The 25,033-nt window shown below is 44.4% G+C and overlaps 2 protein-coding genes across 2 annotated transcripts; both read left to right on the forward strand.

Annotated features, from left to right (window-relative positions):
- Nucleotides 1-1,030: 1,030 nt before the first annotated feature.
- On the forward strand, nt 1,031-14,877 carry LOC134080823 (retinal guanylyl cyclase 2-like). The gene is made up of 18 exons (XM_062537433.1): nt 1,031-1,781; nt 2,961-3,262; nt 3,849-4,203; nt 4,682-4,766; nt 5,965-6,061; nt 6,999-7,118; nt 8,024-8,104; nt 8,341-8,517; nt 9,019-9,175; nt 9,563-9,712; nt 10,039-10,187; nt 10,528-10,691; nt 11,358-11,550; nt 12,096-12,270; nt 13,026-13,124; nt 13,243-13,337; nt 13,618-13,703; nt 14,480-14,877. Exons 1-18 carry the CDS (start codon nt 1,031-1,033, stop codon nt 14,616-14,618), a joined length of 3,375 nt encoding a protein of 1,124 aa, XP_062393417.1. The 3' UTR covers nt 14,619-14,877.
- A 2,947-nt stretch (nt 14,878-17,824) lies between these two features.
- On the forward strand, nt 17,825-24,264 carry irs4a (insulin receptor substrate 4a). The gene is made up of 2 exons (XM_062537435.1): nt 17,825-21,092; nt 23,666-24,264. Exons 1-2 carry the CDS (start codon nt 17,825-17,827, stop codon nt 23,668-23,670), a joined length of 3,273 nt encoding a protein of 1,090 aa, XP_062393419.1. The 3' UTR covers nt 23,671-24,264.
- The last annotated feature ends 769 nt before the right edge of the window (nt 24,265-25,033 follow it).

Raw genomic sequence — 25,033 nt, forward strand, 5'->3', positions numbered from 1 at the left:
ATTGGAGGCGTGAGTGATGGACAGACTGGGATTATTAATCTAATCTCCGGGGCAATCTGCAGTGCTGTCATAGACACCTGATACAGTTTGACTTTGAGAGGATTATATGCGTCACATGTAAAAAAAAAACCTTGGGTCTCTTGCCGCTATACCTTACTTTTTGTACTTACATTTTTCGACAAGAACTACTTTTATATTATAATCACTCTCAATAGGCCTTATAGTGTGCCTGGATATGGATGGGATTACACAACATCCTGTATAAATCTGGACGATGGAAAGGAGCTACTCAGCAGCCCTAATCGTATCTAGCATGGTAGGTGCGGCATGTCCTGTAACTCTCTTTATTAATTTCATTGAATAATAAGACACATGTTTTACCATTAAATATATATTTTCAATAGATGTGCTATGGAAGTAGTATAGAATGAGCTGTGATGAGGTCTGGAGGAGTTTAACAACTGCATACTATTATCATCCTTCTTCAATAGATTAAGTAAGAAGTAATATGTGTCTAAATATTGATTATATTTTTATACAAATATTGGTGATATTATACAAATACTGATCTCTTCTAAAACAAGGGATTTTTAGATTCATTGCTTGTTCCTTGAGAATGGCTGATGTAGCCAGGGCTTTAATGCTAAGGCTAACAACTTTCTGATGCTTTTAATACAACATATAGTATACTCTTACTCAAACTGATTGTATTATTTGTACTGTAGGCCTACAATAAGGAATGTTTGATTTGTCTTGACATTGTGATACCGGAGCTGTTTCCATTCACACTATTTTCATAGTATTTTCTAATCCGTTGGTGGTATTTACATGACAATGTGTAGCAACATTACTGACACCACTGTGTTGTCATCCTCTTAGTCACTGCAGTGTCTTGGGCCTGACAGAAAGGCGGAGCAGCTGGAGGAGAACTGAAGGCCTTGTAGAGAAGAGAGGGATGGAGGGAGAGAGAGGTGAAGAGAGTGAGGACAGAGGGATTAGAGAGGGTGGAGAGTGGAGCAGATCACCTGCCATGCGAGGACAACTCTCTCTGCTCCATGCGCTGCTGCCCAGATGGACCCCCTCGTCGGTGGATGTCCAGAGAGAACCATCGATCCCCATCCCGCCCCGCGGGGCCTGGCTCCTCTGCTTCCTGCTGGCCACCCTGAGTCTGCCCTGCGTGGTGGTGGCTCCTCAGTCGCCCGCCATCTTCCGCGTCGGCGTGCTGGGGCCCTGGGCGTGCGACCCCATCTTCGCCAAGGCCCGGCCGCGGGCGGCCGCCCACCTCGCCGTGCAGCGGATCAACCGCGACCCCAGCCTCTCGCTGGGCACCACCTTCGACTTTGTGGTCCTGGAGGAGGACTGCCACACCTCCATGGCCCTGAACAAGTTCATGGGGCTCTATTCCCACGCCACGGCCCTCGTGGGCCCCGTCAACCCGGGCTACTGCGACACAGCCTCCCTGATAGCCAAAACCTGGAACAAGGCCATGTTCTCCTGGGCGTGTGTAAACTATGAGATGGACAACGCGGCGCGGCATCCCACCTTCGCCCGCACGGTGCCGTCCCCGATCCGGGTGCTGCTAGCCCTGGTGCGGAACTTTCGATGGGCAAATATGGCCATTATCGCATCTGCCGATGATGTGTGGACAAACACAGCCAATAAGGTGGCTGATGCCCTGCGAAGCAATGGCTTCCCAGTCCGGATGGTGCTGTCCACTAGCAATCACCCCGCCAGCGTGCGCCACACACTGGCGAAGATCAAGAAAATGCGCGAGATTCGCAGTAAGTTCAGAAAAGCAGAGTAGGAACATACGTCTTGTCTGCAAATTAATGTGTTGAAACAAGATATCTCTGTGTCCAGATAGGGACAACACAGTTTGTGTTATTACCAACACATTGCTTTAGCTATTTGTTAGACAGTATGTGCTGAAAATAGCACAGCTTGTGCTTTTTTTTTAAAACACATCTCTGTGTCCAGATAGGGACAACACAGTTTGTGTTGTCTCCAACACATTTGTTTTAAGAGTGTGCCGGAAAAGGAGGGAAATCAATTTCAAATAATTTCTTAAATTAGTATTTGCTTGTTTCTTGCGTACTGGTGTTTTTTATATTTTAATAATTGAATAATCACAGTGGACAAGCTGAGGCTAGTGTTTGTAAACAGAGAGATGAAAAGATTTCTCCAGACTAATGCCCTAAACCTCCTGAGAACTGAATTGCTCGATTTTGACTCGAGTCTACATCTTCCACCTTTGATCCTATTTTTTCTGATCTCTACCACTTCAAGATGTGGATACATGTCAAGGCTTTCAGGCCTGTATAAAACCTTATAATAAAATCAAATACATGACAGAATGTTGGATAAAGCTCATATAGCATGCTTCAGAAATGGTTGTGGGACTAAAGATGAAATGTCCTCAGTAACTCAGAAATATACTAACCTTGACAGTCTGTTACTTTGGACGGGCAGAATCCATATGACATCTCACTTAGACTTAAGACTCCAGCTGTATGTGTACTTTAGGTCCATCTTCATCAGTCCTACTTTCTGATGCTTCAAATCCCTGTCAGAGTGTGGAATATAAATCCTCTCATTCAAACAATTCTAGAAAGTTCAGAGGATTTAAAAATTGGCCTGTGTAACATTCTAAATCTGCCTGTGAATAACTCTTACGTAACTCTCAGCATGTCAGAGCTTGCTGGGTAGATCAGAGACGTCGAAGTCTCACAGATCTTCGAGATCCAAAGAGATCAATAAGACACTTCTTTGTGTGATTCTGCTGCTTCTGAGTGTGCTCTTTTTCTCTCTCAATCTTTCTCTCTTTCTCTCTCTCTCTCTCTCTCTCTCTCTCTGTCTCTCTCAATCTCTCTTTCTTTCTCTCTCTCTCTCTCAATCTCTCTCTCAATCTTTCTCTCTCAATCTCTTTCTCTCTCTCAATCCCTCTCTCTCTCTCTGTCCAGTGGTCATTCTCTGCATGCACTCCGTGCTGATTGGTGGTGACACTCAGAAGGTGCTCCTGGAGACGGCCATGGACATGCACCTGGCCGACGGCTCGCTGGTCTTCGTGCCGTACGACACCCTCCTCTACAGCCTGCCCTACCGAGGGGTCAAGTACCCACCGCTGCAGAAGAACAGCAAACTGAGGCGGGCATACGACGCGGTGCTCACCGTCACCATGGAATCGGTGGACAACTCCTTCCACCAGGCCTTTGAAGAGGCAGTCCGATCCAATGAGCTGCCTATGAACATGCAGCCACACCAGGTCACCTATGCACATATAAGGAACATGATTGGTAGTTGGAAGCACGCTCTCTGTGTATGTGTGTGTGTGTGTGTGTGTGTGTGTGTCTGTGTGTGTGTGTGTGTGTGTGTGTGTGTGTGTGTGTGTGTGTGTGTGTGTGTAGGTGTGTCTGTGTGTGTGTGTGTGTGTGTGTGTGTGTGTGTGTGTGTGTGTGTGTGTGTGTGTGTGTCTGTCTGTCTGTCTGTCTGTCTGTCTGTCTGTCTGTCTGTCTGTCTGTCTGTCTGTCTGTCTGTCTGTCTGTGTGTGTGTGTGTGTGTGTGTGTGTGTGTGTGTGTGTGTGTGTGCTTCTGAGTAGAATTTAGGCAAAATGTGTATACTATATGTGTTGAATTGATATAGAACCACACCAGCTCCAAGAGCTTTATGATTATATGGCAGACTGACCAGACTCTTGAAATCTGTGTATCCATTCCCCAGATTTCAACAGCCTCTGAACCTTTTTAATGCCTTCCATAATCAGATGGTGTTTCACTGTGGTTCTTCACTTGGTTCTTCACAATGTTCCCCACAATTAACGTATTCATGCATCTCACCTCCTCACCCCTAGGTGTCCCCGCTGTTCGGAACCATCTATAGTTCCATCCTCTTCCTGGCCAATGCCATGCAGGGCGTGCGCGACTCCAAAGCCTGGCTGTCGGGGTCCTCGCTGGCCCGCCACAGTAAGAACATGGCCTTCCACGGCTTCAGCCACCACGTGCGCACCAACCACTCGGGCCACGGCTTCCTGGACTACGTGCTGCTGGACACGGACGGCCAGGCGTGGGAGCTGAGCCCTACCCACCAGGTGGACTTGGAGGCGGACATGGTGAGGTTCCTGGGCCGGTCCATTCACTTCCCGGGGGGGAACCAGCCCAAGGCCGACTCCAGCTGCTGGTTCACCCCCGGGTCGCTCTGCACCAGAGGTGAGTCATCGGGAAGCTGTGAGGACTGAGGAGGAGGAGAGGAAAAATGAGAGTGGAGAGAAAACATGGCAGTTGAAGCAATGTACCTAAGTAACGCTCTGAATTATGGAGGAGGACTAGAATATAATTAAGTCAGAGTGAAGAAAATATATAAACCAATTTAGCCTCTCACATTTTCCCTGGATGCTCGTTTGTTTGGGCTGCATAGAGTTTGTACATATAACTGAGAACCTACAGGCTGCACAGAGTAGTGCAGGTGTAAAATAAACAAGAGGCTCCAATGACTCACCCATGGGGTTGGTTTAATTTTAGCCAAAATGTTGGAGTTTGAGAACAGAAAGGGAAAAACACACAGCGTCACTGTGAATGAGTCACTTTGAAGTGCCACTGAGGGCTCTTTGCATTACAGGACCTAATAGCTGGGGAAGGTTCAACAGTCTTTTTTTTCATTCCATATTTTTCTTCTATCTGAGTACAGGAGTGGCCCCCATTCTACTGATCAAAGGATTCCTGTCAACCGTGGTGTCCATTGTACTAGGCACGGCATTCTATTATTGCATAAGGTATGTGCTGAAGTTGAGAACCGCAGCTGATCCCTATTGGTTCAAATCCGTTCTATCCTGAGATTACTGATCTAAGCTTTAGATAGCGTGTTGATTGCCTCCCTGTTTGACCATTAAGGTTGATAATGCTGGTTGAATATGATAATATATAGATATTATCATATTCAACCAGCATTATCAACCTTAATGGTCAATCAAATGAGGCAATCAATACGCTATATACAGTATATATTATGTTATTCATCGCATTAAGTCTATAGTATGGTTGGGCCCTAACAAGCAGAATCATATTGATGTACTGGAGTCATTCAGGATTTCATTTTCATTTTTACTGATTTATGGTGCTACTGGTCTACTTACAGTAAGTCTCCTTTTTCTCTATGGTTGGCATAGCTATGTGCCAAGCATATCCTGACCCCATTCATTTTCTGACTCCTTATGTTGTCCTTGGGGTCAATTTGACCCCAAGCAGTGTTTAACATCATAAAATATATGGTTCACTTTTTTTGTTTTGCTTCAAGTTTCATGACTTTTCCTCATTTGAAGGGTACAACAGAGTAAACATGAAATTTGCACAAAAATAGGTTTCCAATGTCCTGTAAAAAAAATAGTTACGTTGGTGGTATTGGGGTCAATTTGACCCCATTTTTATGAAACATGATGAAAATGAATATTTGACAAATTATGGATATTATTATTGTAATAGTATGAGAACATGTAGTTATTATCATTATTGCATATACAAGTACATATTACATATAAGTTATTTTGGCAGGTCTGAAAAAGTCCAAAAAGTCAGCCTTTGGGCTGTTGACACTCGATTGGCCATATTGCCAGTCAGGGTTCCAGGGTTCATAAAGGGGTGTGGGGGGGTGGGATTGTTTTGTAGGGCTTTTGATGGTGGTTATTACACTCTTGTTAAGTACCTACCACAAAAAAAATTGGGTTAAAAAAAATAATTTTAGTCATTTTTTGAGAGTTTTTTTAGCTGGGGTCAAATTGACCCCAAGGACAACGAACGTCGGTAAGATTTGAGGACAACATGAGGGTTAAGAAAACCAATGATCCCATCTGCACAAAACTGGCATAAATTATTTGCTTTAAATTTCGCCAAGCTAAATATTAAATGTTTAAATGTGTTAATGATGCTTTGGTTTAACTAAGGCTGTCTGCGTCCTCTCTCTCTCTCCACATGCAGACGGCGCATCATCAAGATTCGACTGCTGAGGGGGCCGAACAAGATCCTTCTCACCCTCAACGATGTCACTTTCATCAATCCGTCACTTAGCAACAAGGTTCAGTATTTCTGACCCCCCCTTTTCTTTCGAATTTCACACGAGGTTACCTGTAATTATGCTCTCGAGAGACCCTTTGGAAATAATCCAAGTGCTGAACACAAGCACGGCAATTTTCATGGGATCCTGCTTGAAATAGTTAATGACATACAGTAAAGCTTAGAGAGATTTCAAATCACACCACATAATGTAGGCCTACCATCCCATGGGCTAAGACAATGAGAGCCACACAATAGGTCAGAAATAAACTTGGGAAAGAAAGATTTAAAAACATGGTTTTGTAGAGGCAGTTTGTAGAGATTCAAAGGATTTATTACAGTGCATTTTGCCTGGCTCTGAGATGAAGGACCTTGCTATTCATTGGCTGTGGCATTGATATGATAGTCAGACATTGACATTGCACTGAAGAATTTTCTGAAGTACATTTAAAGCTTGCCTGGAGTGTCTAGTCACGCATGACAAAGGCTTGCAAAAACATGAAAGAAACTCCATACACATGGTAAATCTGGGAAAAGATTTCACCACTTTGTCAGCAAAGACTGGAGGGCAGCCAGACAGACAATACAAGTCTACAAGCTTAAAAACATACAAACAACTGAACTGAAGCATACAACATGCATTTTATTCATGTTTTTCATTAATTTTTCATGTCATACATGACACATAGCCTATATGCTAGGTTTGCTGTGTGCTAGGTTTACTGACTTCATGCACTCAGTATTACAGAAGAGCAGAGAACCCTGCAAAATGACAATGGACACAAAGACATCACAAGCGATAATAACTATACTCATTACTGTAAGAAAGGTTATACTTATTCTCTTCAATTGCACTCAATAAGTATACTCATACTACACTAATAGCGGTTTAGCCACAAGAACAGACAGACTAAGAGGACGTCCAGGTAACACACTGTTTCAATTTCTTTTTACACCAGAAATTTCCGAGTGACATGACCGGAAGGCCATCAAATGACGATCAGAGTGTGAGAACTCCGTCCTCAATCTCCAGCCTCACCCCAGCCACACACGAGAACTCGAACGTGGTGATATTTGAGGTAAGCTGCCCCCTGAGGGGGTATTTTTGGTCGGGATGCTTTACACATCCCAGGGATGGCGGAATAATCTCATTTCACGTGTTTGACGACTGGCTGCAAAGCGGCAGCAACATCTTGTGGTCACACACCCTGAATATGAGAATGCTCACTGAGATGATGGATGTGGAATCGGGCACTCTCTTCATGTGATTGGTGTGATGTGATGTTCTTTAATACGATGGAATGGTCAGCTGTAAGAAAACAACTCCTAGAATAAGACACCTCTAAAAAAAACAAGATTAAATAATGCAGCTGAGCCTCTCATTCAAGCTCAATCATTTTCATTTCAACTGATCATATTTTGACATCAAGGCATTTTTTCAGAAAGCAGTTCCTAAATTGTAGGTTAAGGTGTGAATACCTGATGCTCTTTAACTTATATCAATTTTACCGCTCTTTCTGTAAAGCACCAGGAGATTTCATGCGCTCTCTTTAAGTCACTGAAGGACGCACAGATATCCTTGTAGAGAATGTCCTCAACCTCTGACTGGAATTCAGCTTCCTTTTCGGTCTGAATAATACACATAATCTTGACAGAGCACTTTAACACCATTTTATGCCTGAGGCATCTCATCACCCTCTCTGTCAGTTTTGATATTTGTCTTGAAATATATAAAACATGTGGCTTGAACATTGTATGCTGCACTTCAATTGCATTTATTTGAGCTATCCTCCATCACCTTATGCCGTGTCTCAGCTTTCTCATCTCAGCTGGAAGTAGAATTGAATTGAATAGAATTAGAATTGATAGAATCGATAGAATTGAAGCTTTGTGCATCTGAAAACATGGAGAGATGGAGCAAAGCTGGATGCAATTATGTTGTTTGTTTAGTTGTTTGTTTGTTTGTTTGTTTGTTTATTCATAGGGTGACTGGGCCTGGCTGAAGAGACTCCCAGAAGGAAACTTCAGAGCCATAAATGTTCAGACCAGTGATGTCTTTGAGCTGGTGAGTTTCTCCCTGCTACACAATCGTACACCAGTTACAAAACAGCATTGGCTATATAGTATATATTATAAATGCATCAAAATGTGCAAAAGTAATAAAAAGCAGGCTTTTGAACTGAAAGTAGAAACATTGCATTATGGGCATACTGTCTTAATATGAAGAAAAGAGAATGTTTAAAGCCAAAAGCAGCTTATGCTGTGAGATTCTGTAGCTCATGTTGTCTCACCTCCCTACAGATGAAGGACATCAGGCATGAGAACATCAACCCTTTCCTGGGGTACTTCCTTGACTGCGGGGTGTTTGCCATGGTGACAGATTACTGCTCACGAGGAAGCCTGTATGACCTGATTCGCAATCCAGACGTGAAGTTGGACTGGATGTTCAAGTCTTCTCTCGTGTTGGATCTCATTAAGGCAAGTGACTTAATCTGGGCCAACATAGCCTCACATGGGCCAACGGATAACCAGACCACTTGGTTCAATGAAGACTATGGAGAGACCATCACACCACTCCTTTCAGAGATTTGGTGTGTAAAACAGGAAGGGTGTCGCGCCAGTAACTCCAGTCCTGATGGGTGCGTCAGTTCCAAAAGTAGTACATCCAGCAGTCAAAAGGAACGGAACTCGCACACCACTACAGCCGATGCTTTTTAGTTTTTATTGTATGAAAAAGTGCTACCCAAAAAGTGTGTGCAAAACGTTTTCGGTCCTATTCAGACCATCCTCAGTGCAGAGATTTGATGTGACCACAATTCAAGGCATTGACTAAATGAAATCATTGAAGCCTAATTGTTAAATCTGCCATAAACAGAGTAGAGGCCATTTCTATACATATCACAGTAGACACAGTCTATTCCACAAATATAAGAAATAACACTCCACATGTTTGAAGTCTTCAATGGGGTTCTTCCACAGGGTATGAAGTACTTACACCATCGGAATATGTGCCATGGGCGACTGAAGTCCACCAACTGCGTTGTGGACGGGCGCTTTGTACTCAAGGTCACTGACTATGGACTTAACATGGTGCTGGAGGCACATAAGTTTGCTTATCAGGAGCCAACACCAGATGGTGAGTACAGGTTTCATTAAGGAGTCTTCATCAAGTGTACAAGCAAAATATGATAAGACCTGGTTCACAGAGGTGAACCCAATGCCATATATCCATCCATCTATCCATCCATCTACACCCCAAAGTTGCCTTAGTTGCTCAGCCATTTGCAGTGGAATAAGTTATATATTTGCAACTGATTGTTATATTGCCGTATATTTACAGTATATGTGTTAGTGTTAGCTGTGAGCATGTTGAAGTCTATGTGCGCTGTCCGTGGTGCTGAAAGCTCTTCAGGCAGAAGCCTATGCTAATTCTCAAGGCCTATCTCAAAAGGATTATAATGTGCTATACTGTATATGTAATTCTCAGTTGATAATAGAGTGCATGTGTCTATGTACCCCTCAGACCTCCTGTGGACAGCCCCTGAGATTCTCCGCAGCCCTTACCCTGGAATTGGAGGCACCAGAGAGGGCGATGTCTACAGCCTCTCCATCATCATGCAGGAGGTGGTGCTCCGCAAACCCCCTTTCTTCATGCTCAACCTCACAGCTGAAGGTGCGAAGAGTCTCCACCACCCCATCAGCTCCCCTCAAAACACCCCCGAGAAGAGCACCATACATCACGCTAGACAAAATGTCACTCTTTTCTGCGGAGATTGTTCAACTTAATATCAAAATATTTTACAACCACGGGCACAAAAGGTTATAAAATAAATTGACAAATAGATATAAAACAGCATTCAAAATATATTCATAAATATATTTTTTCACATGTATTTATATTTTAGATATATAAAATATTCAAACTATTTGAAATAATTCATTCATATAGTAGCAGACACATGTCGACAAGATGTGTTATGTTTGTAATTTTCTCAACAGAGATCGTTCAGAGAGTGAAGAAACCACCCCCCCTGTGCCGGCCCGTAGTGACGCCCGATCATGCGCCTCTAGAGTGCATTCAGCTCATCAAACAGTGCTGGAACGAGCAGCCAGAAAAACGGCCGCCCTTTGAAGAGATATTCGACTTGGTATGCCCACAGACGAATATATATATATATATATATATATATATATATTTTATGAAAAATATGATTTCATTTGACATGACTAAAACGTTCATCCACTCATTAGTGTTTTCAGCCCGTTTTTACACAATTCCCTGCTTCTGCTTATACCTGTGCATTCGCAAACACCACCACCACCAACCACAACAACAACAACAACTTGCATTTACATAGTTTATTTAGAACAAATAGCATTTTATCAAGGCACACAAAGTGATAATTTAAACATATGATCTGGCGTTTAACATTTCATTTGAAATACAGTATGACTTCCATTGATTTGAATCGACTTCTTTTTTCTCAGTTTAAAAACATAAACAAGGGCCGGAGGACCAACATCATTGACTCCATGTTGCGCATGCTGGAGCAGTACTCGTCCAACCTGGAGGAGCTGATCCGTGAGCGGACGGAGGAGCTGGAGATCGAGAAACAGAAGACGGAGAAACTGCTCACACAGATGCTGCCCCCGTGAGTTCAGCACTGGAGCACCTGTGAACATATTCACAAGCATGCAGCGTGCACACACACACACACACACACACACACACACACACACACACACACACAGAGCTGCAGGTAAACACATGTCTATACACGCAACAGCACATGCACGCGCACAGTCGCACACACACACACACGTAGGCACACACGGCCAAACGCACGCACACACGTGCATCGGCACACACACACAGACACGCACACACATTCACACCCAACCACACACTCCTCATGCATGAACAGACATATGCAACCATCTCGAAAGGCACCCACCCACACACACACACACACACACATTCTAAAACTTCACATTTCACCCTTTATGAAATATTAAATGATGATCTAAAAATACCCCCATGCCAAGCACATTCAAGGGAAGGCACTCTCCCGCTTTCACTTCTGCTATGTCACATCTGTTGCACCACACCCAGCAATGATGTGGGCCTCAGAACAAATGGCAAGGACCCTATGTCACAACAGCTGAATGTACACTTCACTTCTTGTAAATCCTCCCAACTTTACATTCAACACATGACCACCCCCTGCTGGGTACTGTTGTCCAAATAAGGTCTTGACAATGCAGCATTCACAATCAGCGAGTCATGGATTGTTAACGACTGCACTTTGCTCCCTCAGGACTGTGGCAGAGGCCCTGAAGATAGGGGGCGCTGTGGAGCCAGAGTACTTTGACAGTGTGTCGCTGTACTTTAGTGATATCGTGGGCTTCACCACTATCTCAGCCAACAGTGAGCCGATTGATGTTGTGGACCTGCTAAATGACCTTTACACGGTGTTTGATGCCATCATTGGAAACCATGATGTGTATAAGGTATATAGTAAAAGCATTCTCTGGATGTTTTCTATACGATAAGTAGTACATTTGATGCATTACTGCTGTGAATTTCAGGGTGTGCTGCATTGAGAGAGTCGACAGCAATTCCCTGAAATGAATGGGCCAATGAAGGAGTCAGTGTTAAAATTCAATCAAATATTTGCATTTGGCATTGTTATAAAGTTTGTGAAAATGTACAAATATCAAGTATAAAGGAGTCAAGGAGTGTTGAACTTCAATCACATTTTTGTGTTTAGCTGTATAGCTGTATGGTCTTATAAAGTTTGTGAAAATGTACAGATATCAACAATTGTGTCTGTAAATCTGACCCCTACAGGAAGCATACACAGCAGCTAAACACATGTTCACAATATTAAACACCCCTTTCAAACCTATTAGTACACAGAAATACAGAAATATATATATATTTCTCTGAGAAGTACCGTACTTTATCTTGAATGTAACCCATTCATTCTCTGTACTATCTGACTAGTTTTCATTCAGATGTATTTACGATATATGATGGATTCTGATGTGTTTAGGTGGAGACCATTGGCGATGCCTACATGGTGGCATCAGGGGTTCCTGAACTCAATGGCAATCGGCACGCCGCTGAGATTGCCAACATGGCCCTGGACATCCTCAGCGCTGTGGGCACCTTCAGGATGAGACACATGCCCGAGGTGCCAGTGCGTATACGCATAGGACTGCACACAGGTCAGTGCCCAGGCTACGGCGCCCTACTGGCCACTGAATGCCACTGAATGCCACTGGTTTCTTTAAAACATTCACAAAGGAAGGCTCAACATAATGAGAGTGGTGGTGGTTTTTTGTTTTGTTTTGTTTTTGAACTAATTGTGGTTAAAAATCGCTTGATGATAATACTGATGTACATCTACAGTGCCTATAGATTAGATAGTCATCATACATATGTTTTTTTTTATTAGTCTTTAGACTAACTATTTCAAAGGGGTAAGATGACTTTCTATAGGCACTGTATCTACATTTTAGTCTGATAATCCAGTCAATGATGGCCACACTGCACATTCACAACATCCATTTCAACACCATGGTACTCTCACTCAGACATCAGGCAGTAAATATAACTGACTCATGGGTGCCATCTAGTGTAAATGAAACACTTGCAGCTACTCATATTATTTGTTATTAGTTATATAATAAGTGTTTATGTTTAATCTATAGCCTAAGTATGTTGCAGACACTCCCTATTTAATATAGCCTAATATTCCAGACACACGACCACCTGTAGGTTTAAAGCTGTTGGGTTCAAACGGAGTTCTTCAGTTTATTATCTGGGACTCGAGTAAAACACTTTGCTTACCCATATACGAACTCTTATTCTTTCCTGAGTCGGTCTCATATGATTACCTGTAGCTGCCAAGCAAGGAGCAAATCACACCACAACGTGCAATAAAACATCATTGATACTTGACTGTATCTGTTGGTTCTAGGCCCCTGCGTAACAGGCGTGGTAGGCCTCACCATGCCACGGTATTGTCTGTTCGGTGACACCGTCACCACTGCATCTTCAATGGAATCCTCTGGAATGCGTGAGTTCATCCTTCGGGAGCACCAAAACACACTGTGATGAATATGGCTTCATTAATCATTTCTCAATTAAGATACCGTTCACCCATTTTGACTCATTCCCCTGCAATCTGTCAACAGCTTACCGCATTCACGTGAGTCAGAGCATTGTGAATATCCTCCTGGAACTCAAAGAGGGATATCAAATCCAACTCAGGGCCAGGACCGAACCAAAGGTACAATAAAAAGCAATTTATTTAGAATGTCATTAACTGCAAATACTGTAGATGGAGAACCCTGTAATACCCCTGTGGAAGGGTGAAATAAGTCAAGATGAACAAGTGTTCTCAAGTGTTGCTTCTGATTCTGTACATTCAGTCAAAATCTTATTTTGATTGTGCCATCACTACCATCTAGTGCTCAACGGTAGACAGAGGCACAGACTACATAAAATGGTTTAGAAGCAAAGAGAAACACTATACTGGATGTGTCTAACTTCCATATTGTTCTTTCCAGTCAAAGGGCGCTGAAGATACCTACTGGTTGGTCGGCAAAGTTGGCTTCGACAAACCACTGCCCATACCCCCAGAGTTAAAGTTAGGGTAAGGATTGTCCTGCCAGACTTGCACATGGGTGACTAACCTTTATCCTGGAGGCTAAACAAAACCAATCGGACAGATATAAACTAAATGGATATATCTGGACTTTTTTTTAACTACAACAACAGAAAAAAAACATACCCACCAGTTATTTCTTTCAAAACAAGGGGAGAAGGTTCCCAATCAAACCTCCTTGGGATTTGGTTGGCCACCCCTTGTTTACTGTTAACGTCGCCTTTTTTTGATGTATCTTTCAGGAAAGTGGGAGTCCAACGCCTGCAGATGGAAGAGATAAATCGACATAAACGGATGAAAGCGGAAAGACAGCTTGCCGAGAAGAAAAAATGAGGTAATGTTATGCATGGAAGATGTATAACATTACTGCTTCCATGGATGGCATCCAGTCCATACATGTCTCATGCGCGTGTACCATATCTCCCTTAAACATTTCTGTGCAAAAAACATCTTATCAATCCCTGAAGGAAGTCTGCTGTCCACTACTACACACAAAGGACTAGTGGTGATCACAAAATTTCACTATATTATCTTTCAGCAAGATCGAGCCGTGGCACTCATGGCATTGTCATATTTAACCTTTAACCCCTTTATTTTCTCTCCATGTCCTATCCCGAAGAAAGATGTTCAGAAGTGTGCAGACTTGAAAACATATTCTGAGAGCTCATGAGAAAAATTCACAACAAAGAGATGTCCCTGGCGAAAAAACGAGCAAACACACAAACAGAAACTGACCGTTCCTGTTAATCTTTTCTGTGTTCTAGGGTAGACAAGGAGAAGAACACCAAAGATTTGAAGAGCATCCTGAGAAAAGCAGTTAGGAGGCTTTCAGCTGTCCGGCAAGTGGTTCAGTTGCACACTCAGGACAATGACGAGAACGTCATGATGCACCATCACATTTGAGCCACTTATTCTGACTGACCGACAGAGAGTCAAGAAGGAGAGTTGTTGAGGGACTGTTGAAGTCCTCTTTCTCTTGTCCTTTTTGGCCTACATTGCTGACTGCGCACATTAGGCTGGCTGGACATAAGCATGAGCATTCTGTAGGCTACAGGGAAATTAGTCAGAACTTGGTGTAACCAAAACACAAACACAAGGCTTGCTTAGAGGTGCTGAACCAAGGCCCATCAACAGCACAAAACGGATATGAAGGCATACACATTCAAACACACACACACACACACACACACACACACACACACACACACACAAAGACGAACAAAATATACCTGGGACCACAGATGACCAAAATGAAACCCTAGGAGAGGATGATGTAATAGAAGCCAACGGAACTTAGCAAATGGAGATAATGAGCTATTTTAGTGAGTGGGTCTCTTGACACAAATTGGACTCTGGAGATTATAAATAGCTAATGTGGTGCTAAAAAAACGTTGCTGCAGAGGAAGCCATGACACCATCTTATGGAGTCAAGTGTAAAGAATGTACCACATCACGTACATTTCAAATGAAAGTCGTTTTGATTCAGTTCCCAATTGTAAGTGTTTATGGGCAGTGTTAAGCTCCGTGTGATAATTAAATGTAACACGCAGGGAAGCTTTTGTCAGTATGATTTGCTTGCACTGTGAATTCTAAACTGGACATGCAATTATGTTGAAATAATTAACAGCCCTGTTCTCTACGGAAAAATGTCAGGAAAAGCAGAAATGATGTCAATATCTCATTTTCTTATCATAAAGGAGCTTCAAGTAGATGCAAAATGTATATTATGATATGTTGTATATTGTATAGATGTTTATTATATATACCTGAAAGGGATCATTCACATTGTGTTAGTGTCCTAAAAGTCGTGGTGTTTACATGATTCCGACAAATCACCCACTTCCATTTGAATAAATACAAATATATGCCATTTAACATGCTGCAAAGCGTGCTGTTTCTGTCTCTGGTTAAGTAGCTGTTGGTAGAGTAGATGTCTTGCACAAGAGGGACTCTTTCTGCAGTTATATGTATTTAGGAAACTAGCTCCAGGTGAGTCATAAAGACAAATGGCCATACCTGTCAACTTCAGTATGGGTGGCAGAAAATGAGGTCAATCCTCTGATGAGACTGTAGGCTACTCCTAAGTGTATACTCCTTAGGAGACAGTTATCCAGCGAAGACTAAGAAGACATCACAGCCAATATTTCAGCTCTAAGCATACACCAGTATCCCAATTCTGCAGTTCTGAGCATACATAGCACATGGAATAAAAACGTTTAGGGGGAAGCAAAATGGAGGAGGACAGTAACTTTTTTTGCTTGTTTGTGAATTTCCACAGAACATTGCAAAGCCATTGCAAGTGATTAAACTCTCAGTGTTTTCTTCAAATGTCAATAGGCTATATCAAACTTTGCACCAATGGCATGTAGGCCTACTACAAAATATTATAAAGTAATTCTGTAGCCTACAAGTCTTGAGGTCTGTATGCTTCAGAAGGTCTACTCTGTATGACAACACGATATTGTTAATTCACTACGCGCGCGCGCGCGCGTGTGTATGTACAGTGTATGTATGTATGGATAGAATATCTTGAAAGCCCTTAAAACTGTGGTAATCTTAGTTTAGTAATCCAGCGAACCTTCAGAATGCATAGTGACATGATAGATCGCTTAGTGTCATGTAACTTGTTTAGCCTAAAGAGTCATTTAGCTTCCATTACAAATCCATCACGTGAATTTATGGCATGGTTTGGAGAGATAATATTTCCGACAGCCGGACTCCTCATTAATGATCTTAATGCGCATTCGAAAGCGCTGAGACTTCGAGGAAAACCAGTCTACTAACGACAGCGGCAGATGGCGACCTCCATGCGACTGTTATGGATAATCCATCGCATATCACCAATAAAGACATGGACCTAGTGAAGAGAGGTCATTTCTAACCAGATTAAAATCCCACAACTACATCCCTCGACAGATTAAAACTACTCTATGCACACATACACTGTGTAGTCTAGTCGTAGGCTAGCTGCTTTTAGTGGCAACAAATTGCTCATTTTAAACTGTATAGCCTATGGCAAGAGTTTGGTGAATATTGTGGTGGTGGGTGAGGCGTGCGTATAGACTACAGTTAAAATCCTTCCGCAATTTCTTCGAACGCCACAATAGCCTAAACGGAGGCCTAAAAGAAAGTGATAGACTACTAGGCTATTCTGACACCAAAGTAGACAGCTGAAATAGAGGAAGAGCAGCTGTACACCTGACTTTCACTGACAATTGATGCCTCCAGGCTCGTGCCTGCCTGCAGCGCTTGTCCACATTGTTCTCGCCCAAATCGAGGATTGAACGGAATGGTAAATTTACCCAATTAAACGTTTCATTAAACATTACAGTGTGTTCAGTATATGGGAGACTGACGAATGAAGATGTGAACATCGTTCGCTCCGTGCGCCTTAAACACGTTAAATAAACAGAATGGTCTCTTTATGGACATCGGATTTTCACGCCAAGTGCATGGCTTACTGAAATGTCTACACAAATCCATCTTGACTCAGTGCTGAACATCATAAATAGCCAAAATGCTACAAGGTATAGCCTATTTCACCCAATGAGCTCATACGAATAGCTATGAAATATACAACATTCTTCTTAGCGGTTGGTTTCTGTGACTATCCATCACATTTCTCTGCTACATTTCATCATATTCCTCCCTTTTCGGTCCTCCTTCACACTGTCTGGACACAAAACAAACACCAATCCCAAGGCTGTAGATGGCAATTTGCCAAATCTGATTGGTTTGTGGCATTGTCAGTCTTTGCAAATTGGACAATGTCGCCAATCTTGAATTGGGGGCTGACGCTTGGGTCACGTGATGTTTTCGCTGGTTTGTAGTGATGTGTAGCCACCATGAGTGAAGGGGAAATAAAGATTGAAAATGGCAATTGGAATAGTATTGCATGCAAAAATGGCGTATATTGTTGTGCAACCCGTGCTGAACACGTCCGTGAACAGAATTTGAAAAGATATGGAGGCTAAATTGAAGGACTTGTTTTAACTTGCGCTGCAAACCCATTAACAAGAATGGGCAGTGCATCAGCGTAACCAAGGTAAAGTGACCTTTCATTGCATTGTCCCATGGAAGATTTACTAAATTATCGAAAAAGCGGCGATATGTTGACGTTGGAAGCACAGTCGCGCGGCGTTACTGTAAAAACAGCGTCTACCACGACAAACGGCGAGTCTGCCGCGGAGCCTCCATCATTATCCTCTGGTAACATCAGCAGCTCCCGCTTTCCACTGCACTTGACGGCCTCCACTCATCAAGGTCTCCAGCCGAGGAGGCAACATCCGCCGCCACCGCATCATTTCAAAGCCCAGCACCTTTTCTCAGACGAGGCCGCTCAAGATGCCGGGATGAAAAAGTCCTTGCCCTCGCTACAATACAAGGTACATGACTCTGCATTTTGTCGTGTTCTTTCGGCTGAGGCAACTGCTGCCGCTGCTTTCGCCTCGGCGGCAGCGTACTCTGCTGCTATGGACAAAGACGTATGGAAGTGTGGATACTTGAAAAAGCAGAGGCACGGTCACAAGAGGTTTTTCGTGCTGAGGGGGCCAAGTCACTTAGGCCCCAGTCGCTTGGAATATTACGACAGTGAGAAGAAATTCCGCAACGCTTTGAAATCTGCCTCTGCCTCTACTGCCAGTGCTATGTGTCCTCCTAAGAGGGTCATCCATCTCTCCCAGTGTTTCACTGTCAACAAGAGGGCTGATGCTAAGAACAAATACCTCATTGCCCTGTACACTAAAGATGAGTACTTTGCCATGGTAGCTGAGAACGAACAGGAGCAGGAGGAGTGGTACCAGGCATTTAATAACTGGATGACAGAGGGCAAAAAGGGGCAGCTGGATCCAGAGGAGTTGGACGATGGCTACGGAACAATTTCGCCAGGCACCATTTTCAAGGAAGTGTGGCAGGTGAATGTGAAACCTAAGGGTCTGGGGCAGACTAAGAATTTGATGGGGGTTTACCGTCTGTGCCTTTCTGCTAAGACAATTCACCTTGTGAAGCTCAACTCCGAGATGGCCTCCGTGAACCTGCCACTGATGAACATCAGGCGATGCGGGCACTCCGAGAGCTTCTTTTTCATCGAGGTGGGCCGGTCGTCGTCCATCGGGCCTGGCGAGATATGGGTGCAGGTGGAGGACTCCGTTGTGGCCCAGAACATGCATGAGACCATCCTGGAGACCATGCGCGCGCTGAAGGCTTTCCCTGAGTTCAGGCCCCGCAGCAAGAGCCAGTCGTCCGGATCGAACCAAATCCCATTCATCACCACGCGCCGTCACCTGGGCAACCTGCCGCCGCGGCAGACGGGCCTGCGTCGCTGCGCCCGCCTGGACTCCATGACGGGCACGCCCCCGAAAGGCAAGAGCAAAGGGGCGAATGACCGCTTCCGGACGTCCAGCGAGGGCGACGGCACGACTGGCCGGCCCCTCAGCTCGGGCACCGGCTCCCTCGTGCACCTGAACACCCCGTGCGTCAACATGTACCGCGAGGAGAGCGGCGGCGGCGGCCCGTGCTGCGTGCCCACGTCCCCGGGCTCGTCGTCCGCCCACGCCCCGGTCCGCTCCGTGTCCCAGCCGGCCTCCCACTTCCTGTCCGCCACCAGCCCCATCAGCGTGTCGTCCAGCAGCGGCCACGGCTCGGCCTCCGACACGCACACGCGCCCCTCCAGCTCGTCCATCTGCGGCTCGCCCAGCGACGGCGGCTTCAACTCCTCGGACGAGTTCTGCTCCAGCCCGTGCGACTTCCGCTACTTCCGCGCCCGGAGCGGCACGCCCGAGTCGCTCTGCGGCACGCCGCCCGTCCGCCACGACGACTTCCGCCTGATGGACTACATGGCCATGGACCGCTACCACCTCCACCACTACCACCACGACCTGCACGGCGAACGGGCCAAGACGTTCGAGGAGGAGAGCAGTTACATGGAGCGGGCGTTCATCAAACTCTCGCTGGCGTCCAAGGCAAAGTCGGCGGTCGGTGGGGGACTGATGCAACAGAAAGCCACTCAGACGTCCACCTCGCTGGATGAGTCCAGTCCGGTCGAGTCCAAACACCATCCGAGCAGCGCCTGCTCCCCGAAGTCGGACTATAAGCCCTACGCTGAGGTGAGCCACCACCCGTCCAAGCCCACGTTTCAGTTCACCTCCGACGTGCGAAGGAAGCTGTACGAGGACGACGGCTACGTGCCCATGACGTTCGCCACCGGCTCCGGTTCTTCCCAAAAGGCGGACTACATCCCTATGCATCCCAGAGTTCTCCATCCATCCACCCTGGACATCCAGTGCGTCCGGCCGTGCTGCCCTTCGCAGCAGAACGCCGACAGCTACATGCTGATGCAGACGGGCGAAGGCCGCTCCTCGCACGCCCTCGCCAGCCCGTCCTGCGCCCGAACGCCGATGGAGTACAACGACTACATGGACATGTCGTTCAGCCACGCGGCCGAAGTCTACGTCCAGAGCCCGCCGCCCGACACGCCCAAGTCGCACAGCTCGTACTTCTCCCTGCCGCGCTCGTACAAGACCCCCTTGCGGGAAAAATCGGGCCAGATGGACGTGTCGGCGGAGACGCCGACCGACCCGGATTCTCCCCCGAGCCCGGGCGAGTACATCCACATGGACTTCGGAGACCGTCTCACGAGGTCCCCAGCATCCTCTCCCACTGTGACTGCCCCGTTCGCGTCCGCTTGCGATCCTCACTGTGTGCCCCTGGGCCAGGACTACATGGGCCTGGACATGGACAGCCTCCTGTTTAAAGGGCGTCCCCCGCGCCACTCCCTCGTGGCGCCCTGGAACCCGCCGAACTACGCCCGGCCTGCCGTGAGCGCCTACCTCCAGGGGCAGACGGACTGCCTGGACCTGGAGAAGGCCTACGCCGCGGGCTCCGGGGCGGCCAAGAGCCCCTTGGGCCTCTACCAGCACCTGTGCGTGCAGGAGGATCCCCAGCTGGTGCGGACGGGAGAGGCTCCGGGCCGGAGGCGCCACAGCTCCGAGACCTTCTCCCCACCCTCGGGCTCGGGTAGGGCGGTATGTAGCATGAAGGTCTCTGCCAACTCCAGTCCACCAGAGAGTAGCAGCAGCAGCAGCAACAGCAAAAGGTGGCCAAGCTCTGTCAGCTGCGACAGGTCACCTGCGGACGACCGCCTGTCCTCTCGCCCCATTGTACCGCCAGCGAACCTTCTCACAGTCCCTTGCTCTGGTGCAGGAAGAGGACAACCCCACTCAACCAGCTACCTCAACTATGGCGCTTTTGACCTGAGGGAGGTTCCCGGGGATGCCGGTGGGGTCCCCTCGCCGTACCCCGATCAGGCCCACGGTGAGGACGAAGTCTACACCAGCGTAGACTTCTCCGTGTCACGAGGATCGACCACTGCCTCAAAAGGTTGGTTATGTCTCTGTTTCCCTGTCTTCAACAAGAGAAGAAGGAAAGAATAGTGTGAATAGAATCTTTTTTTTTTTTTTTTTTTTGGCTCTGCTATGGATGCAGGTCTCTGTGTTGGCTAAATATATTTATTTCATGGTTGGGAAAAAAAAAAGATCTCAAAATAATATTTATAGTAATTTAAAAAAAGGCCCCACTTATTTTTTTTCATTTGCCAGTTATTTTTGTTTACTCATGCACTGTTAGTGTTATTTTTGGGGATGTGACTGAATTATCAAAAGAAGTATATATTTTGTGATAAAGAATGAAAGATATGTCAGTTACTACAGTGAGGCTCTGAGCCTTTGATAAATGTAAACTAAATAAAGGATTAAATGTAAGGCAATGAAAACGTACAAGCCTCTACTGAGATTCTCTTAAGCTATAGTAGTGAGTTTTGAACTTATGGGAGAGAGTGTTGTGGCCACACTTGTAGGTGACATTCACTTTTGAATGTTTATGTTAAAGTCTTTGGGCTTCGTTGATGCCCCTGGATCTTGTTTAAGGTATATTTCACGGTGTAGGGCCTAGGTTCCTTAAATGAGTTCAGCTCTTGCTGCATGTGTCCCTCTCATTCGAGTGTCAGTGATCATCAGACTGTGGGTAGTGTCAGTGCTGATGCAACAATGACTCATTCAGAACTTCACAACACCTGTTAAGGTCTTCCTGTATGTTCTATTGTTTGCTGATGCTGTTTTGAAGATGATCGTATTGCCTCCTGTAAACTGTGTGCTTCTCTGTGCTACTTTTGACAGTTTTACATTATGTGCTCTATTTAACCTGTTCCAGTACAAAGGTCTTAGCACAATGTTTTTTTGTCATTATGAATGATGTGATGCTTTGTCAAGCAAGGCTAAGCATTGTATCCAGTGTTTAATTCACTGTGTGATCCATGATAAAAAATGGTGGGACTATTTTGAAAGAAATTGAAAAAGTATTTTTGCAAAATTCACATTTGTCATGCTATGCACTTTTTGTATTTTGATGGAGATAATCTGTCAGATGGCTATATGATAGACCACTTTAATCACACATAGTCTTTACCCTTCAAACGGCTGGGTATCAAATAGCTGCTCAAAACATTAGGAAGCTAAAGTTCAAGGAATGGAGCTTCACCTTTAATTGGTCCTAAAATGTATAACCTTAGTCTGGAAAATGTCACCAGACTTTATAGTCAAATTGGTAATATTAGCCTGGCAATAGCTAAATATTTTTGCTGGGATGTGAGTGTGTGGCTATTGTTGTCTTTTGGTCAGTGACGAAAAATGGACAGAGACTGTTTTTAGGAGTCAAGGTCTCTTGTGTTTTTGAAGAAATTGCTTGTTGTCTTCTCCCAGTAATGAAAAATCTGGGAAAACCAGGTAATGGTAAAATCTCAGTTGTCAGGCCTGGAAATGTCATGTAGGTCTGAAGATGTGAATGTCGATGTGAAATTTGTCTGTTTAATTGAAACAATGTGTTAATTTATTTAGTACAAAACGCACCACACAAACGTTTCTGTATTGTTTGGCAAAGGGGTTAGGATTCATGTAATGTTTTGTGACAGACTGTTCTCTTAATTATATTCTGAGGCAAATTTAGACACATTTAGAGGTCAATGTGAAGCATGATGTGTGAAGGTGTGGGAATTATATCATTTAGAATCAAGTAGAAACAAGCAATTTATAATACCATTCACAGTGTTCAATTTGTCTTTAGGAAACAGTCTGACTGACCTACAAGTTCTACAAGTGCTCAAAACTGAGCACCTCTGAAATGTTAAACAAATCTATTTCGCTTAGGTTATTATCTTACCGGAATAAGCCCAGTCTGGCCTTTTTTCTGAGATCGAGTCCTTTGGAATTTCCGAATACTATGTCTTAATGTTAAAGGCCACTATTGTGTTGGACAGTTATGTACTATATACAAATGGGGGAAACTTGACTGAACATGTGGTCAAACAGGTCTAAGGTATTCATTAGTCTTCAGGTATTCTGTACACAAGGAGGTAGTTTGAAGTAAAGTGACAGTGAAATTGTGTTATTTTCTCCAAACTCTTGCAATGAGCCTTTATGGTAAAATATCATTGGATAAACAGACACTTTGTCATCTCAGTAATCTATACAAAGAAGTCTTGTCTGAGCCAAATCAGCCATAAATATTACATGGAGAATGGACGTTTGTGAATAACAAATTTAAATATGTCCTGAAAACATGGATCTTGGATGAACACATCTTCATAATCAACATGTTGGTGAAACAGCAGTGGTGAAACAGGCTCATTATTGTATGCCTTATGAGACTATTCTCAAATTGCATAAATACATGTATTTGCCCCAGATGCCAAGGAGTACAAATGGGAGCACTGGTTGGTGTGGTGTCCCAACGAGTAGAAACTATCTACTAAATATAAACCTTATCAAGTAATATTGCTGAAAGGGCAAAATATACAATAAACCTTATCTCCAAGAATGGCAATGTTCCATACGCAGCACCCTATTTACATTTCCTTTTTCTCTCTCTCTCTTTCTCTCCCTCTATCTCTTTTTCTCTAGATTGAGTATGTCCTACTCTGGAAGGGGCTGGATCATAAACTGAATTCTGAAGGAGCGAACATCAGACCTCCAAGAACAATCATACTCCCACTCAAACAATAATAATTGCACAACCACTTTTGTTCTGCATCATTTTTAACATAACTGCCTCAGTGACTGGTTTTAAGTTCTTCACAATTTGTTTTGTGTCTTATATTATTATTTATTGTTACAACTACAACAACAACAACAACAACACAGTTGTTTGGATTACTTCTTGAGTTACAGTATGTTTACTTGACAGCCAACCGCATGCCACAGCCACATCCGTTGGCATGGCGCCTCCTCTCACGCCTCACTACGGTACGGACTTCATCATCCGCACATCAGCACTTACACCCGCCGGGCCTCGGCCAGCCTCATGTGGCACACGTGACCTTCAGACTTTGACCTTTGAAGAGCTGCTTGAGTCACAATGCCAATCATCCCTTCCTCCTCCTCCTCCTCCTCCTCCTCCTACCACACCTGCCTCCCCAGTATTTATTTATATTGACTTTAATTTATATAAATGTATATTTTTCCAAGGAGCAATGACTCACATTGCAGAATGTGCATAAGGGTATACTATTTTCATTGTGAACTACTGTTTTTTTTTTTTTTTTTTTTTTTTTTTAAATGCTAGCTGTCATTTGTATGGTTCATATAATGAATTACCTTTGATGTTTGTTTACTTTGAACATTTAGTCTAAGTTTCTCTAGAGAGTTAGCTCAGAGTGCGATCCAGACTTTTGTGATTCAATTGACCTCTTTTCTGCAGGTTATGTCAAACAACGGGAGCTAGTATCAGCTTAACCTCTCACACTCACTCACTCACTCACTCTTTGCGTTACCTGGGTGAACATATCTGCCCAAGTTATTATCAATGGGTGCCAATTACCTGTGTGCCAACCTTTCCTAGTAAAGCATACTACCCATAAAAGTTCCAAATTCCACAAGTTCCAAATTTCACACGACTACATGCCTCATTTCAATTTGCCATGATGGATCCAGTTTACCACATTGGAATTAGACTGAGTCTTTCACTAAATTGCATCATGACCTAAGACCTCATTCATGCGTCACGTTTAGTGCAGTGCAAGGCTTCACTCTACTTTTGGGAAAAGCCAGAGTTCCATACAGATCTCACATGCAGAAATGGCTGCAGGGCTCTTGCGTCTTCACATCTACAGTACATTTTTGCATAATGTTTACAGACAGTAAAAGGCACCACATTCATGGTATGCCTTCAGAAAACGGTACACTCGATGAGGTACTTTTTTCGGCTCCTGGTTCATCATGACACTCGGTGAAGGCTGCAGTCGCTCTCACCACGGAAGGGTGATTTGACTG

Source organism: Sardina pilchardus, chromosome 5, assembly GCF_963854185.1.
Source record: "Sardina pilchardus chromosome 5, fSarPil1.1, whole genome shotgun sequence".
NCBI lineage: Eukaryota > Metazoa > Chordata > Actinopteri > Clupeiformes > Clupeidae > Sardina > Sardina pilchardus.

What these genes read in the sequence shown, in the direction of transcription:
- LOC134080823 (XM_062537433.1), top strand. Translation starts at nt 1,031, where the DNA reads ATGCGAGGACAACTCTCTCTGCTCCATGCGCTGCTGCCCAGATGGACC. An exon ending in GCATTCTATTATTGCATAAG is followed by an intron (nt 4,767 to 5,964) that starts GTATGTGCTGAA and finishes CTCCACATGCAG; the next exon opens with ACGGCGCATCATCAAGATTC. An exon ending in AATGGAATCCTCTGGAATGC is followed by an intron (nt 13,125 to 13,242) that starts GTGAGTTCATCC and finishes ATCTGTCAACAG; the next exon opens with CTTACCGCATTCACGTGAGT.
- irs4a (XM_062537435.1), top strand. Translation starts at nt 17,825, where the DNA reads ATGTTGACGTTGGAAGCACAGTCGCGCGGCGTTACTGTAAAAACAGCG.